This window comes from Eleutherodactylus coqui, chromosome 1 (assembly GCF_035609145.1).
Source record: "Eleutherodactylus coqui strain aEleCoq1 chromosome 1, aEleCoq1.hap1, whole genome shotgun sequence".
In the NCBI taxonomy this organism is placed as follows: Eukaryota; Metazoa; Chordata; class Amphibia; order Anura; family Eleutherodactylidae; genus Eleutherodactylus; species Eleutherodactylus coqui.
In genome coordinates, this window is record NC_089837.1 from 141,236,980 (window position 1) to 141,254,612 (window position 17,633).

Sequence of the window (17,633 nt, forward strand, 5' to 3'; positions counted from 1 at the left end):
CCCCGCGGGGATGAAGAACACATGTTTCCTTCACCCCTGCTAGTTAAAAGAATTCCCTGTTACTACATCTGCCACATCTGAAGCACTCAGCCAATCACAATCAAAACTAGCTGCAGGCGGGGATTTTAAATCTCTGGCTGCTGATAGCTCAGAACTACAGAGCCGGGGACAGCACCAGAAGTTGCGGCTGAGCCTCGGCAGCTGAAGGAAGGTGAGTATGCTTTTCTAAAATTTTTTTACACTACTTTTATTGGATTTTCAGGGAAGAGCTTATGTTTAAAGCCCTTCCCTGAAATCCAATGACGGGGATGCCGGCAGCAGGATTTTCTACCGCAGCTGTCGTGTGTGACAGCTGTGGTAGAGAACTGAATAATTGGCAGATGTAGCAGCAGGGAATTCTTTTAATTAGCGGGGGTGAAGGAAACATCTGCTGCATCCCGCGGGGGACACGGCAGCAGCGGAGGGTAATGTTTTGGTTTTTTGATTGTTTTTCAGTTAAGGGCTTATATGTAAAGCCCTTCCATGAAAAATAATTCAGGGGGGCCGCAGCTCCATTGAAAGCAATGCACGCAGCTGCATATACACGTGTTTTTGCTCGTACGTAGGTGCGCACCTATGTACGAGCAAAAACACGCTCGTGTGAAGCCACCCTCAGGATGTAGAAGAGACATTCACTTTAGGAGTAAGGGGTCAAACAAAATGAAAAACCTCTTCCTTGGGGTTCAATGGTCCTAATAGCCCAGGTGTCAGACAAATCCAGATAGGTATTCTTTCAGAAAATGACTTATACATTCTTCCAGCAATACTTACAATGCGTTTCCATGTTACTATGGCGCCCTTCTCAAGTAAGGAATTTACAAATAGAATTGAATAACTAAACTATACTGGTGGACTAGTTACTGTATGTAATGAATGAAACAACCTTCACCAGAGCCTGGTGGTCAATGGCCTGACCTTTTAATGCACTTGCCTTTTTTAAAAAAGCTTGACAGCTGCACCCCTAATTGACACACTTTTAGGGCTTATGCACATAGCAGAGCTTAGTTGTGTCTGGTGTTGTGTGATGTGCTGCAGGTGGGTCATGGCGCCCTTAGCTCCTGAATGAAACTTTTGCTCTATGTCTGATATTTAGAGATGAGCGAGCACCCAAACGCTCAGGTCCATGTTATTCGAGTCAAGCTTTTCGTAAAATTCGAGAGCTCTACTCGAATAACGAACCACATTGACTACAATGGGAGACTCGAGCATTTTTGTATGTGGGATGCTGGTTGCCGAGCTTTTTTTTTCTAGGTCTCTCTCTCCCTGCCAGACAAAAAATTTGCCATTGACACGCGCTGCGTCGCGGCGGGGAGGGGCCAAAACAGGCATGTCACAATGGGGAGGAGCCACAAACTGGGGCGGGGTCGAAAACGGCTTGATGCTCGTTCGAGTAACGAGCACCATCGAGTACGCTAATACTCAAACGAGCATCAAGCTCGGCAGAGTATGTTCGCTCAACTCTACTGATATTACATCTCAGCTGCAGTCAAGTGAATAATTGCTCTGCCTATTTCACAATTTGCTAATTCACAAATCAATCTGCATTTCACCTGACATTAGGCAAATTGATTTTACAAGTTTGATGCTTGCATTTGGCAAATAACAGGCTAATCAATATGCCTATTGTATTCTATAGGTTGGCAGATTGAGTAGATTGGTGAATCAGGCAGATCAATTAATGTATCTCTTATAATACTCTTAAAATATACTTACGTGCTTATTTTCTCAAATAAATTATGCATTTTAGGCAAACTGCTTCATGTAGGCTAAAACTCTCAAGAATTTTAGGAGACAGGTATGGATGAATATATTGGAATATATTGAATTAACAAAAGCTATAATGGGCCTGAATTATTAGCTTGGACCAATAAACTTTTAACTCTTTCCAATCCAATTTTGGATTCAGGGTTTCCTAGGGGGCTTTCTCTTTCTGTCAATATACAATAGCGCCATCTGCTCACTAGAGCCAGTACTGTGGTGTGCGACATGCTGGAGAGGCCCCTGACAACAGAGTAGCCAGTAATATACAGTAAGAATACCCTGCCGGACGTTTTCCGACATCAAAACTGTTCAACCTTCAATGAGAATGTCTTCAGACGTCAGACAGTGGATTGGAAAGGGTTAACTAACCAGTTCTACTGGGCATGCAGAAATTACAAAAGAGGGGAAAAAAATCAGTGCCGCGTTTCCAAGGAATGCATACCGTAAAACAAACTCACCTGGTGTAGTGAGGTTGCCAGGGAAGACTGAGAATGACTTCTACGCTCCACAACCTTTCATTATATAAAATCTCAATGAGGAGGGAGGACTTCCTGTACATACAGGATATCCAGTTCTGGAGAGCACCAATCAGTGGCCCAATACCAAGGGAATGAGCATAGATCAGGAGAGAAAAAAGATGGATGGAGCTCAGGGAGTGACTTCTAACCAAAACAGCTGATGAGATGTATAAAGTAAAATAAAACTTCCATTTACTTCACCCACCACTGCCAACAGTGAAACATGTAAACCTATTTGCCGGCTCTACCAGGCCTCATGGATTCAAAGGGTTGTGGTGACTTGGTCAGGTCTTCCACAGCACTCTGGCTGAGAATTGTTGACTGGTTTGCCTACCCCATTGCTAGGCATTTATGAAGTTCAAATCAGTTTCTCATCTATAGTGTAGAAGTAAACATACAATTTGCCTAGATGTCTATGCATTTATCTATATTGATATGAACAGATGTAGTAAATCTTAACTTGACGTTTAATGCAATATTGGAATTTAACTACAATGTACTAAAGTACTGTATATCAAGTTAGAAGTGCCAGGCATGATGTGCTACATCAATCACAACTACTACCGTAGACTGCCATAAAAAACATATATAAAATTGCATATGCAGAATTCTGAGGTTTTTGTACTTTACATTAAGCTCTTGGGGACCACTAATAATCATTAGTCACCCTTATCGTTTATTTTCCTATGAACACTTACATGTTCTACATTTATGGGAGGATTAAAGCTAAAAAGCTTTAAATGTTATGTGATATTTTATTATTTTTCACGTGCACTAAAATGGTGTTTGAAATGAATAAAGCAATATGCAGATTTTAATGTTCAGGGTAAAGTTTAATTAACTGCAAAATCTCTGAGGAAACTCCTTATTTACTTGTGCTGGCACATGATGTACAGATCATAGAGTGCATTACAATCGAGATACACATGCACTATTCCTCCTAGACTTTTAGACTTTGTTCTTTTCTTAATCATTCACAGGTAAAATTCATACAGTAGTGTGGTTAGCTGTACTTATTGTTTTTTTTTTTTCTAGCAGTTATTAATTTTCGAAGTATTCTTGGGATTCCTATATTGTGATAATGGATTGTGTAGTTTACAGCTAAACTTCATTGAAGCATCCTCCTATGTCTACAATAGCATAATGGATTTTTATTTTTAATATAGCCATAACAGTTAGGGCTCAGTCACATGGGCGCATCGGCACCCGTACCCCGGCGCCGATGCGCCCGTGTGACTGACAGTTAGAAGATGGCCGTACCTGAAGATGGCCGTCTCTCTCCATCGCTGATGAAAGAACACATGACTGGCAATGGAGCTGGTCACATGTTCTTCCTCCCAGCGCTGCAGAGAGACTTCCGTCTTCAGCTATGGCCGTCTGCTGGCTGCATGCGCCCGTGTGACTGAGCCCTTATGCAGGATCCATTTTTGAACAAAATAAGGATGAATATTGATAGACTCATCGACTTCCAATAAGGACCTTTCAGGCTTTCTTTGGAGTTCTGATATTTTTGAGGGCAAAAATAGCTTGGTGGACCAAACCTTTTTACCATACACATTAGACAAGCATTCAGCCAAGAGCTATCTCTTTTGAACCCCACATCCCCATACACATGCATGTTTGGCTTGGTTCTCCCGAGAACAACAAGATTGGGTAGTAGAAATCCAGCTGCATGATCCTTATCACCCCAGCATCTGCCATTGGAGGAGAGTCCAGAGGCCACCATACACATCAGATGATCACTCAGTACCAGACACCAGTAGGCTCAGTCAATCTACCTATGTAGCCAAGTGTAACTTAACTGAGATTACTTGCTGTGACAAGTTATCCTAACACAACAAAAACCATTGCAAAGAAATTGAAAGGGCAAATGAACTGTGGCATAGAAAGTTACCGTAATGAATTAGGTTCCATGTTAAACCTGAATACATCAATGCATCTAAAGTGCAAAGACACCCTTACTTAGAAGCCATCTGTCTTCTCTTGCCTTCCTACCTGGTTGACAAGAAATTGGGTGTAGCTACATTTACAATAATATTCTTAGGATGTTTTGTCTTTTGCATAATAGACTGTGATTATATATGCAAAATTGTTCCAGGTCCCTCCCATTATGCAACATAAAACATACGCTTTAGTATTACTATAGAGTAGAAAAGACTAGTAAAACAAGGCAGAGAAATATAAAGGGAAAGGAACTTTAAGGGATATAAATCAACTGCTCTACTCTTTAAACTGCATACTTTCAGATTCTATAACAAAACAAATAAAAACAGTTGTAATACAAGGAATACAATGTTTTTGCTGTACCAAACAGGGTCGAAATGGTCCATTAGAGTGGCAGAGGAATAGCTTCCAGGACCCAAAGGTACAGCAAAAGGCAAGCTAATTTGGAGGCAACTGTCTCCAGGTGATGATGCTATCATGCTGTTGTTAATAAAGTTAACTGGGAAAAAAAATACCACAGAATGGAAACATGGAAAAGACCATAAGTGCTGCTTCTCCATGGACACTAACCAACATCATGAGATGCTACAATATCAATACTGTGTGAGTTTTGCTCCTCATTAATCTACTGTTTATATGTTATGGTTAGTTGAATACCAAGGGTCACATTACATGTTTGGTAGGTCACATGACTGACGTCCTTTACTATGGACAGACCAGTCCACAGACTACACCATTCGAATGAACAAATAAAGGCTACTGCACTGGTATAAGACAGGGATGTGAGCAGAATTTGAAATACATCTATATTAGAAAATTGTATGATTTCACATTCTATAACCAAATTAATAGAAACAGAAAAAATAGAAAGTGGGCAAGTGCTTTAAGAAATTAGTAAATTTGCTTCTAACCCTGGTGTTATTGGTCGAAAGGAATTGGATATAGTTTAAAATTTATAGAGTAAGCATTCAAACAATTATTCTTATGTATGTACTTAATTCTAATACTTTAATACATATGTGTCATGACAGCATTTTCTAAGTATAGTTGTAAGAAACATCATGTTGTTCTTGATGTCAAGAGTATTCATTTTATAAAGAGCTAATTAGTATAATAAATGACTGTCATCAGGCGATATTATCTTAGCAGAAAATAATCATTAGATTTTAAGGTTGTATGCTGCAAAGCAGGAATCACACAATTAATATTTTTAGCTTTTTTTGCTACTTAAAGGGGTTCTGACATGAAAAAAAAAAATTGTACTCACCTTGCCTGGCCTGGCCCGATCGCCAGGCATGTCCCCTCCAGCCAGCATCTTCTTCTGTGCCTTTAAAGCAGAGCAGGAGCGGTCAAAAAGACCGCTTCCTGCTCTGGTCCGTCCGTCAGGCACTTCCGAGGTCAACGGACGGACCGCCACAGCAAGCACGTCACAAGCAGTGCTTGCTGTGGGCGGCCCGTCCGTCCGGCTGAACTCCGGAGTGCTGCGCATGCGCAGTGGAGACGCAGCCCGTCCTGACTCCTGTCAGAGGGCACCTCTCCACTGTGCATGCGCGCGATCCCGGAGCGGCGCGGCTGCTGGAGGAAGAAGACTGCCTGCCGGGAGGCATACTAGCACTTTCTGCTTAGGTTAAGCAGCGCTGCTGATTAGAGCCACCTGATTGGCTCTTTGGCACCACGTGACTGCACAGCGTGCACCAATCAGGTGGCTCTAGTCAGGCTGCTTAACCTAAGCAGAAAGTGCTAATATGCTGCCGGGAGATGACCCCCTGATGTCAACAACAACAGGAGACAAGGTAAGTATAAGATTTTTATGCTTTAGCAGCCATTAACCCATGGGTTCCCTGGGTCCATTAGGCAGACCGGGGAACAATGGCTGCTAAAGCATAAAAAAATTATTCATGTCAGAACCCCTTTAATAAAAGTATGCAGATTTTGCTAAGTTTTACTTGGATCTTAACATGTTAAGATAATTTTCTGTGCAACAGTTTATTTGCTATTTCAATGGCTTTTCAATGTTTTTTGTAGAAGTAGAATAGCAATAGCTTTTCAGTCATTTAAAGGGATGTTCTCATCTCCCTGTTTTACCTCAGCTTCTGTGGCTGGCTACTTCCTGGTTTCCTTAAGAGGGAACCCACCTACTGATTGGTAGCCTGAATGTGTACACTCCTGCTGCCATTGTATAAGCTGTAAGCATAGCATTGTCCCCATAAATGCCCATGTACAGTCCATCCAACTATGCTGGTTGTTGCCTTCTTCCTTTATCCAGTTCCTCCTTCTTCAGTCCTGCTCAATACTTAGGGCACACTGACAGCCCAGCTCAGTAGCTCCCTAAACAAAGAAGATCTACTGACTTCTATAGAATGGCGTGTAAACTATGAACTACGGAGCATGCTCAGAAGCCCACCTATTGAGCTGAATTACAGAGTAGTGACCTGGAAGTGGTTTCTTTTCTTGACAACCAGCTATGCAGAGTAAGAATAAAAAATACAATATATCTCTACAGCACCGAATTTTGGACCCAAGAATCAAATTAGTGAAATGCTCCTGTTTCATTTATTAGACACAATGAACGTTGATTAATGAGATCGGAACACCCCTTTATTAAGATAACTTGAAAATAACTTTAGTCAACTTAAACCTCCCTGCATCTGTACCATTGATATGCAAGTTCCTTTACATGAACCCATTTGTTCTATTAACAGTAATATATATATATTTTTTTTACGGTTCATCTCTTTTTCATTGAATTCTACAATACAGTCAATAAGCAGTTACATTAGTGCTAAGCCTTCTTTAAACTGTTTCTATATAGAACTTTGAGTATATATCTTCACATAAACAGTTTTCTCTGACGCATTTCACCTATTAATATTTTATTTGCAGTCATAATGAGAATCCACAAAAGAACAATAAAAATAATGATTCGAAGAATTTCATAGTTCTGATGCCTTTACATGCTCCATTGTAAATATACGTGGATCACCAAATCGCACTTGAACTTGTTTCAGTTGACAAGTTCCGGCGCCACCCACCATATGTGGTTATATTGGATCAGCTGCAGCATGTACAGGCACCATAATGGAGCAAGGATGGATTTTGCAAAATGTTCTTCTTAATTAACTGCAGTGTGAAAAAAATATAATGCCGGAAGAGACTACGCAAAAGCCTTCTAAAACATATATTCTTTTCTTTACGCTTTTAAACACGCTAAACACTTTACGATGTTTGAATGTTTTAGTAGATGTGTGACAGGGTAATGTTTTGTATATTTATCATTTAAGTTTGCCCAAGTGAAGTACTTCAATGAAAAGCAGTTAATATTAAGCTCTCAGCCATCCTTTTATCTCTCTCACATTGTTGACGATCATTTTAATTTAAATGTCTCTAAAGTCCTGTTACCTTTTCCATAAAATAAAATGTAAGCTTTACCACTTCTTTGATATCGAGCTAAATAATACATGATTATTCTCACTGAAATGGCAGCGAAAATATATTTTCAAAAGTGGCAAGTATATATTATGGAGACATCCTACCAACAGGAGCTTGTTTATGATATATTTGTAGTAGGATGTAGCCTATGGTGTTTTTTATGGTGGTCTAATCATATTTCTCTTTCTTTTTCAGTGACATACTGTGAAAAAAGATTTACAGCCAAAACACTTGCAATACCTATACAAATTTCTTTAAATAATTAAATTTTCAATTTCAAGAGCAAACATTCCATACTTCAAGGCAATGGTGTAGCCTGTGATGTTAACCTTGTGGTTGGATAGAATATTAATGTTTACATAACATTTGATTTAACAAAAAAATCTTTTAGATACCTTTAACTTGCTCAAGGCAAATCGAAAAAAAAAAAAAATCTAGTACGTACAGTAGTTTTAGTCTGAGATGGAGCTTTTTAGAGACGCAATTTGAAAGAGCCGGGTGATATATTACGCTTCTATTGTCCTGAGGAGTTTTAACATTTTTTTAAAATACATCATCCTGACAGTTAGAAAGTAAATTTACTGAACATTGCCAGTTTTTCCTTGTGGACTGTGTGTTGACGCAATGCATGTTTCTTGATAAAAAGCTATTGACATCCACCTTTTCATCTTCCACTTGCTTTGTAGTGCTATTTTTTATGCATGAGATGGTCCTGTTTTAGTTTCTCCTGCAGCTAGTACTAACTTGAGCATCTTTGTTGTTGATATTGTTTTGTGCATGCCAAATGTGTTCACACAACCAGCCATGTGCTATTGCTTTGACATGAGCAGGCCTGAAACCCGTTCTAATCTTTCTTTATCTGTATATATTTTGATAACTTTGCTGCTGTGCTAATTGAATCTAATAATACCAATACTCTAATTTTACCATATTAACACAATGTGTTATAGTTTTTGAACTTTTTTTAAGACTTGCACAATTATTATGTTACTATGTAACAAATTGTTTCACTACATTTTTATTATTAAAATGTCTGCTCTTATGTGAAGAATGTTTTTGGCACAATATTGATACAATATATCGTAGCCAGGCCTGTCACTTTTTTATAGTCTTGAAGCTGTACAGTTCTAGATAAAAGAAGCATTTAATTTATTTTATCTTATGCCATACTATTATTCTTATATCTAAAATAATTTTCATTTTATGATAAGAGATCCAAGAGAGTTAGCTTAGAAAAGCGCAATCAAATCTTTTTGCCTTTTTGAATATGTTGGGGATGTGTTATACAGTATTTTGATGTTTTTCTTTTTTTTATATACTATATTCTTGAACTGTTTTGCTCCATGTTTTCATTCTCAATCCTAGGTCCCCTTACAAAGAAACAGACAGATGATTTAGGTGATAATGAAGGTGCTGAAGATGAAGGTATTTTTTTGCCACCAAACCGATTTGCATGACAAGGAATCCCTGCAAATATATCTCCTTTTCTTTTTCTTGACTTCTTGTCTCTATTTTGAAGAGTTTTTCTTTTTATCCCATTTTTGATTGATGTGTTTTGTCTTCTTGCTTGTTTTATTTTTTTTTCTACATTTTTTTCTCGACTGAATGTTGTTGCGTTTTACATTTTTATGCCAACAGTAAGTGTGCACACCAAAGCTCTTCTTGTTTTCTTGACAAGAATTTTTGATAACTTACATCCCACTTCTTGAATATATTTTGTGAAATCTTTGAACTAACACTGTTTTAAGTCTCTCAACATACCCTTTTTTGCATGTCTTCTAACATCCCCTGAATATATTAATTTGAATATTGATAATGAGAATATGTGGTGCTGTCTTTTATTTTCAAACAAATGATTTTGAAATTAATATATTTAATTATCCAAAAGTTTGATGTTTCTTAAGACAGATATTGTTTGAAGAAATTTCGATACACCAGCACCTTTGATCAAGAAATAGTATAGTTCTATTACCTAGAAGGGTCCCTGAAATAAAGTAACTCTCTGATCTTACCAAAACGGATTAAGCTTCAAAAACACTTGTGGCCACCATAAACCAACAAGTTTTCCAAAAATGATAATTATCAAGTTAAGGAGTTTACTATAAGAAACTAATTACATGGTTGTTTCAACTGATTTATACATCATCATGCAGCGAGACAACATGTACTTGTAAGAGAATAGCAAAATTTACCACAGATCTCAAATAAACAACTATTTTGTAAGTACTCTACAATGCCTAACTAGTTTAACTGTAGTACTAACATTTCATTACTGTTCTCAGTGGGTACTCTGTAATTCTATGTAATTTTAATTAAGGAAGAGTTCTGAAACAATCTCCCTCTGTGTTACCTCCAAGCATACAATTAGCAATGTACAATTTTGCTGTGAACATGCAGCTAATGATTTCAGATTAATAATTTATCTTTCAGTCCTTAATCATATTAATGTCACAATCAGGAAGACCAAATTATCAACAGGTGATGTTTGGTAAATATTCAGCTTTATGTTGCTGCTCTATTTAGACTCACAACAATATTATAGGACAAGGAAAATCAACATTATATATGCATTGCTCATATATAATATATTAAATTAATATAGAAAATTTGTCTATGAAGGTTGGCCATAAAAAGGATATAAAGCATGTTTCCACTGAGTAGGCATTAAGTCTATGTACCGTAGAACCACATAGTGCAGTACATCATAAGGCCTTAGTCAGACGGGCGTTTTTCGTGCGATTTGCGGATCGCATGACTGATGCGCATCCGCAAATCGCGTGACCGGTGCCCGAAAATCGCCCGAAAATCTGCTCCTAGCCACGTTTCATTAGAAACGGGCCGGAGCTGTCCAGCGCATTGCATTCAATGGAGCCGGCAATACATGAATTCATGAATGGGTGTGAGTGAGACGTGCCTCTGATTGGCTCAGCACTGAGCCAATCAGGGGGCAGGTCTGACTCACACCCCCTTCACACCCACTGCAGGCCGGCCGCGCTGAACTCCGGCTGCCGGGACAAGGTAAGTATATATTTTTTTTTTATTTCAACACTTTTCTGGATGAATTGCAGGGAAGGGCTTATATATTTAAGCCCTTCCCGACAATTCATCCCGCGCACGCCGGCAGCCCATTGCTTTTAATGGAGCCGGCTGTATTGCCGGCTCCATTGAATTCAATGGGCAAACATCGTTCTTCTCTGCCACAGCTGTTACAGCTGTGGCAGAGAAGAATGATTTGTCTTCTATATGTTCTCAATGGGGTCGGCGCTGCTGTCGCCGGCCCCATTGAGCGCATAAAGAGAAGAGAACAGGAATCGCAGATCGCAGATAGGTGCGATCTGCGATTTCTGTTCTATAATTTATCGGACGAGCGCATAAAAAGCGCTCATGTGTCCGATACCATTGCAAAGCAATGGTTTCAAAAAAATCGCCGGACGCATGCGCATGTGCAAATCGCGCAAAAAAACGCCCGTCTGACTAAGGCCTAAGCAAGACTGCATTTTTCCTTCATGGGTCATTCAGAAGCTAGAATTGTTTTTCACTTTGCATACGACTAGGTTGATAATATTTTGTCTTATTAAATGCAATTTTAACTTACCTATTTTCTATTTTACAAATTATAACTTGTTTACACATAATATTTATCATTGGTATATGTCTATTCTAAAAATCCAAAACAGCTATTATAAAATAGCTATTATAAAATATTAATCTAATAGTTAAAGGGCTTATGCCTTAATTAGCTTTTACATTTCTTGGTTACAATATGCAAAATGTGACAATATTTCAATTAAAATTATTTTTCTTAAATGTTCCACTATTTAAATATTGCTGTTACATACTTGTTATGGTGTCTCCTTGCCAATGGTCACACATCCTCAGTAGCTCAGACTTAAAGGATACCTGTCATAAAGTATAAGCATCATAAACTAAGTTAGGGTACTGTAGCAAGTTGGGGTATACTTGGCTGCAGATCGCTGACCTCTTGTGCATGAAAATGGCACACCACACATGTAGAAACTGCTCAGGAGAAGTGGATTTCTTTATCTGGCTCCTGCCAGCCTTTATTTGTCATCACCGCACTCAAAAAACACAGCAATATCATCCAACATCAAAATACACAGTCCATATGCACCCCACTTGGGTGTGAGTCCAGGGTTGTCACCCCTGTCAGACTCTGGCCTCTGCTAGGCCACCAGCCTGCAGCACCTCAGCTCTGCTGCACTGGTTCTCTCTCTTTCTAACTTGATTCTGGCAGGAACTGACCCTTTTCTAGTTCCTGCTCCACCCCTTTGTGTTAACCCTCTCACCAGAAGTTCTGTCTGCAGCCCTCTACAGGCCCTTCTGTGTACTGCACTACTACAGGTACTTATAGTTTAGAGGATAGAAAGTCTAATGAGTCTCTTTTTATGCTCACCTGCTTCCTGGTTCCTGCAGTGTCCCACAGTGATTTTTTCAGAAGTCTGTGTGCATACACTCCCCATAGAGATGAATCAAAATGCACACACAGCCTTATAGTGGGAAAGAGGTGCAGTGGACTCCATGTGACCTAAACTATAAGCACAATAATATATTTTATGATGACAAGTTTTCTTTAAATCCCAAATCATCTTATACATTGTCAGTGGTGTAATTCCTGTTATGGTGCAAGCCAGCCAATAAGAATCAGAACAGTAAAAGCATCTTCTCACTGGCAGAGAACATATTGGATATTCTGAAAGAATCAAAAGAATAGCAGAGGGCAATATAACAAGTATGTATATAGCAGCAATATCCATACAGGGAGGTGTTTTTAATGACCTCCAATTGAAAGATTGGAATATTTTCATGATACTGTATATCAAAGAAGTATAGTGGGACAAACAATATTTAATCAACTTTACTTCAGCAAACATGTAACTTGGTAATTGTTTCATTAATTAGATATAAAATTACATTTTATTAAAAGCAACTCTCTGGTTCCATGACAACATTTGGGAGAGTGCACCAGAGGGGGAAGTAATATTACCAACCGCTCTCACTTTGTTGTGCTATAGATCTGCCAGTTCTTGTGTCCCTTTTTTAGACTTCCAAGATGGCCACACCAGTTCTATAACTATCCAATACGCAATGTTCCTTGGAAGTGTGTCGATGGTCTAAGCATTGACATGAGCAGCAGTGGCCAATCAGAAGAGGGGCTGGTAACTGGCAGATATGGGGAAGAAAGCTACAAAAGAAGGGCAACAGATAGTATTATTACCCTCTCTGGTCCTAGACAGATTTTGTTCTTGGGAGCAGAGAGTTAATTTTAGGGCTCGTGTAGACAAGCACTATTTCGCGCTGTTAGGAGCGCACAGAACGTGCTTCTAATAGAAACCAATAGGTTCCTATAGAAGCATTTCTTTGAGAGAATGTTAGGCGCGCTGAATCAGCAAACCTAACAAAAGATAGGACATGCGAGTGCATATCGGCTCCGAGGTGCGCAAAAATACAGGACCCATCCTATCTTTGCTGCATGCTTTCCATAAACTCCTATAGGAGCCTTAGGCCTTAGTCAGACGGGCGTTTTTTCGCGCGATTTGCGCATGCGCATGCGTCCGGCGATTTTTTTTAAAACCATTGCTTTGCAATGGTATCGAACACATGAGCGCTTTTTATGCGCTTGTCCGATAAATTATAGAACAGAAATCGCAGATCGCACCTATCTGCAATCTGCGATTCCTGTTCTCTTCTCTATATGCGCTCAACGGGGCCGGCGGCAGCAGCGCCGACCCCATTGAGAACATATAGAAGACAAATCATTCTTCTCTGCCACAGCTGTAACAGCTGTGGCAGAGAAGAACGATGTTTGCCCATTGAATTCAATGGAGCCGGCAATACAGCCTGAGCCTGATTGGCTCAGCGTTGAGCCAATCAGGGGGCAGGTCTGACTCACACCCCCTTCACACCCACTGCAGGCCGGCCGCGCGGAACTGCGGCTGCCGGGAGCAGGTGAGTATATATATATTTTTTATTTTAACACTTTTCTGGATGAATTGCAGGGAAGGGCTTATATATTTAAGCCCTTCCCGACAATTCATCCCACACTTGCCCGCAGCGCATTGCTTTCAATGGAGCCAGCTGTATTGCCGGCTCCATTGAATGCAATGCGCTGGACAGCTCTGGACCGTTTCTAATGAAACGCGGCTAGGAGCAGATTTTCGGGCGATTTTCGGGCACCGGTCACGCGATTTGCGCATGCGCATCCGTCATGCGATCCGCAAATCACTCGAAAAAACGCCCGTCTGACTAAGGCCTTTAAAAGCATGCACCTCGCACCTCAGATCATGTGAACAGGCCCGTTCACACAATCCTCTCAGCACTACAGCCGCGATCTTTTCTCGCTACTAACAGCATGTAAACAGCACTCATTGGAACAAGCCCTAAATCTATTGTATTTTAGAAGCAATTTATACACATATAAAAAAGAAATAGAGAATTTTATTATTTTATACTGTGTCAGAAATCACAAGGAAATATGGATAATTCGGATTTTCCTAACGGAACAGTAGATTAAAAAAAGTAGTAAATAAAAATGAAACAAAAAAGCAAAAACTATTAGAATAAATGAAAGATTAAACACTCAAGTGCTACCTCACACTAAATAATGCTGGAAGTTACAAGTGTTCTAATTATAATAGGCATTTGTTGCAAATACAGTAATTATCAAAACAAAAAAAAATTGTAGCGTGAATATCAAGTAATAAAGTGCTGTATAATCTACCAATTCAACAAAATTATTCAGATTGCAATTCATTTTTCAGAATCAGCATAAACAAGTTTTGAAAATTCTAAATACCATGTTTTTAATAATTTCTTTAACTGAAAGTGAATGTCCAAGCATCTATAAACCATTATTTTATGTATAAAATATTGTCATATTTAGTTTCTAAACTATCTTTATCCCCTGCATAGATATAGAATTAAATTATAAAATTATTTCTTTCTGAATTACCACTATTGGGGGCTTAATTCCCAATTGCATGCTGTTTATACGTTGGATTGTATTCAGTATGCTTCTAAGAACCCCCTGGTAATGGCTATATGCTAACTGAATCTATATTGCATTTGCTAAGCAGCTTACACCAGTTTTGACATACAGTAATTGCACTTAAAAAGGTTGCAAATTGTAATATGTGCCAAATTTAAATTAGAAATTGTGACTTTTCTCATCACTTGCCAAATTTAAAAAAGTGCTGGGAAAAGTGGGTTAGGTCTAAAATGAGTGGGCTTAGTCTACAAGTTTTAGACATATTTATTAAGAAAAGTCATAGATTAAATTTCATGTGTTACGGTATACTACTCTTGATACGCCAGCCCGGGTGCCCTAGATCTCAGCCACACCCCCTGTCCCTGCCTGCTTGCCTCCACTCCTGGCTAACCCCAGGCGGGCAACTGGGCGGCAGTCCCTACTCTCACTAGGGACCGAAAAGGGACGCTGGCGTACCTAGATGGAAAGAGTAGAATACTGACAGAAAAGGCAGATGTAATTAACCAACGCTAGCACACTGAGGGAAACCAATAACTGGCAGTGATTGCAAGTCTCTGCCCGAACTTTAGACAAAAGCCTCCGCCCAGGGGCAGAGAGAGGGAGATAGCCAACTCCCAACAGAACATAATTAAAGGGAGCTCACGCATGGCAGCTGCACTCACAAGTTCACGCATGCATGGTGCCGCGTGCCACCAGCACCACACCAGCCAGGCACCCGCGCCCCCGGCAGCCGGACAACAAGCTGGGGGGACGCGCCCTGACCGAAGGGACAAAAGGTTTCAATAATGACTTATGAAAAACCCTATGAACCCTCCATGTAGCTGGCAAATCAAGTTCATAAGCAAGCGGATTTACTACCCATGTGATGACAAAGGGACCCACGTAACGTGGCACCAGTTTCAAAGACAGAACCTTCAATTTGAGATTTCTAGAAGACAAATATACCTTCTGTCCCGTCCTGTAAGATTCAGATACTGACAGACTCCTCCCACTATGCAACTGCATATGAGCCCCCGTTGCTTTCAGGTTCTTTTGTACTTCTTTCCATACCCCCCTGCAGCGCATCTGTGGTGACATCAACTGCAGGACAAGCAAACGGAGTATAAATAACTGTAAGGAAGCAAGGATGCTGACCAAATACGCAAAGGAATGGAGATACCCCAGTGGAAGAACAAGTACAGTTGTGTAGTGCAAACTTCTGCCCACTGATGAGCCTTTTCGCTAGCAAACAGCCATAAATATTGCACTAAATCCTGGTTTTTCCACTGAGTCTGACCATTAGTTTGCGGGTGGAATGCTGACGAGAAGGAAAGCGACGGTCCCAGGTTTCTACAGAAGGCTCGCCAAAATTGCGCAACAAACTGAACACCACGATCAGATACAATGTTCTCAGGAACCCCATGTAGACAAATGATTTCTTTTACAAAAATCTTGGAAAATTCTATCACAGAAGGTATCTTCTTTAACGCCATGAAATGGGCCATCTTTGAGAAACGGTCTGCAACAACTAGGATAGTGGTGAACTTCTGAGATCTCAGGTAGATCGGTGATAAAGTCTACAGATAAATGCGACCATGGACGAAAAGGCATCGATAAAGGTCTCAGAGGCCCCTCTGGATGACGACACTGACTTTTACTGCGTGCACAGACAGAGCATCCCTTAACAAAGTCGCGGATCTCCCAAGACATGCCTGGCCACAAGTAGTGTCTAGTACCAAGATCGAGAGTCTCCTGAGCCCCTGGATGGCCTGCGAGAACAGATGAGTGAGACTCTTCAATGACTCTGAGACGCAAGGTCTTTAGCACAAACCATCTGCCCTCCGGCACCCCCAAGGGAGCATCCTGCGAACAATTTTGTAGATGAGGAATGAGATCAGATTCTACAGCTGCCACCACCCCCCCAGGTGCCAAGATATTCTCGGGAGCCACTGTCTCACTTTCTGGCGAACCGAAACTCCGCGAGAGGGCGTCTGCCTTCACGTTCTGCTCCCCTGAAATATATGTAACGACGAGGTTAAAACTGGCGAAAAACAATGCCCACCTGGCCTAATGAGCCATGAGTCTCTTAGCATTGGCGAGATATACCAAGTTTTTATGATCAGTATAGACGGTAATGGGATGCCTTACCCCCTCAAGATGGTGACGCCACTCTTCTAGAGACAACTTAATCGCCAATAACTCACGATTACCCACGTCATAGTTACATTCCGCCGAACTGAACTTCTGCAAGAAGAACGCACATGGACTGTACCCAGGTCTCCCGCTGACTTCCTGAGAAAATACAGCCCCCGCCCCCACCTAATACGCATGACCTCAATGAAAAACGTTCGCCGCGCATGAGGCTGTACTAGCACCGGGGCAGCAGTAAACGCCCTTTTGTAAAGCCTCTAAGGCCTCAGGGAACCATCTTACCAAGTCGGCACCCTTCTTGGTAAGATCGGTCAGGGGTTGAGCAATAACAGAGTAATTCTTAATGAATCTACGGTAGAAATTTTCGAAACCTAAAAACCACTGGAGAGCTTTCAGGTTATCTGGTCTGACCCATTGGGAGATTTCTACCACTTTATCAGATTCCATTTGAATCTTCGTGGGTGAAATCACATAACCAAGGAAAGACACTACTTTAGTACCAAAAATGCATTTCTCCAACTTGACAAAAAGTTGATACTCACGCAAACAGGTCAAAACCAGCCTCAGTTGCCACACATGTGAGTCCCAGTCTGGGAAGTACACCAAAATGTCATCGAGATATATGACCAAAAATACCCCCAGGAAGTCGTAGAAGACCACATTCATATGTCCCTGGAACACAGTGGGAGCATTACAAAGTCCGAAGGGCAGGAGTAGACATTCAAAATGTCCGAACGAGGTGTTGAACATGGTCTTCCACTCCTCTCCCTTTCGGATGTGAATTAAATTGTAAGCCCCCCTTAAGT

At 40.5% G+C, this 17,633-nt stretch overlaps 1 protein-coding gene across 2 annotated transcripts in view; it reads left to right on the plus strand.

Annotated features, from left to right (window-relative positions):
* Positions 1 to 17,633, plus strand: part of NLGN1 (neuroligin 1) — a 445,447-nt gene that overhangs the window by 171,419 nt on the left and 256,395 nt on the right. For both annotated transcript variants that reach the window (XM_066601337.1, XM_066601328.1), the window contains exon 2: positions 9,057 to 9,116. Coding sequence is in view for 1 of the 2 variants with exons in the window: in XM_066601328.1 (XP_066457425.1) it covers positions 9,057 to 9,116 (60 nt within the window). In the remaining variant the exon portion in view is untranslated. The remainder of the gene's footprint in view (positions 1 to 9,056; positions 9,117 to 17,633) is intronic.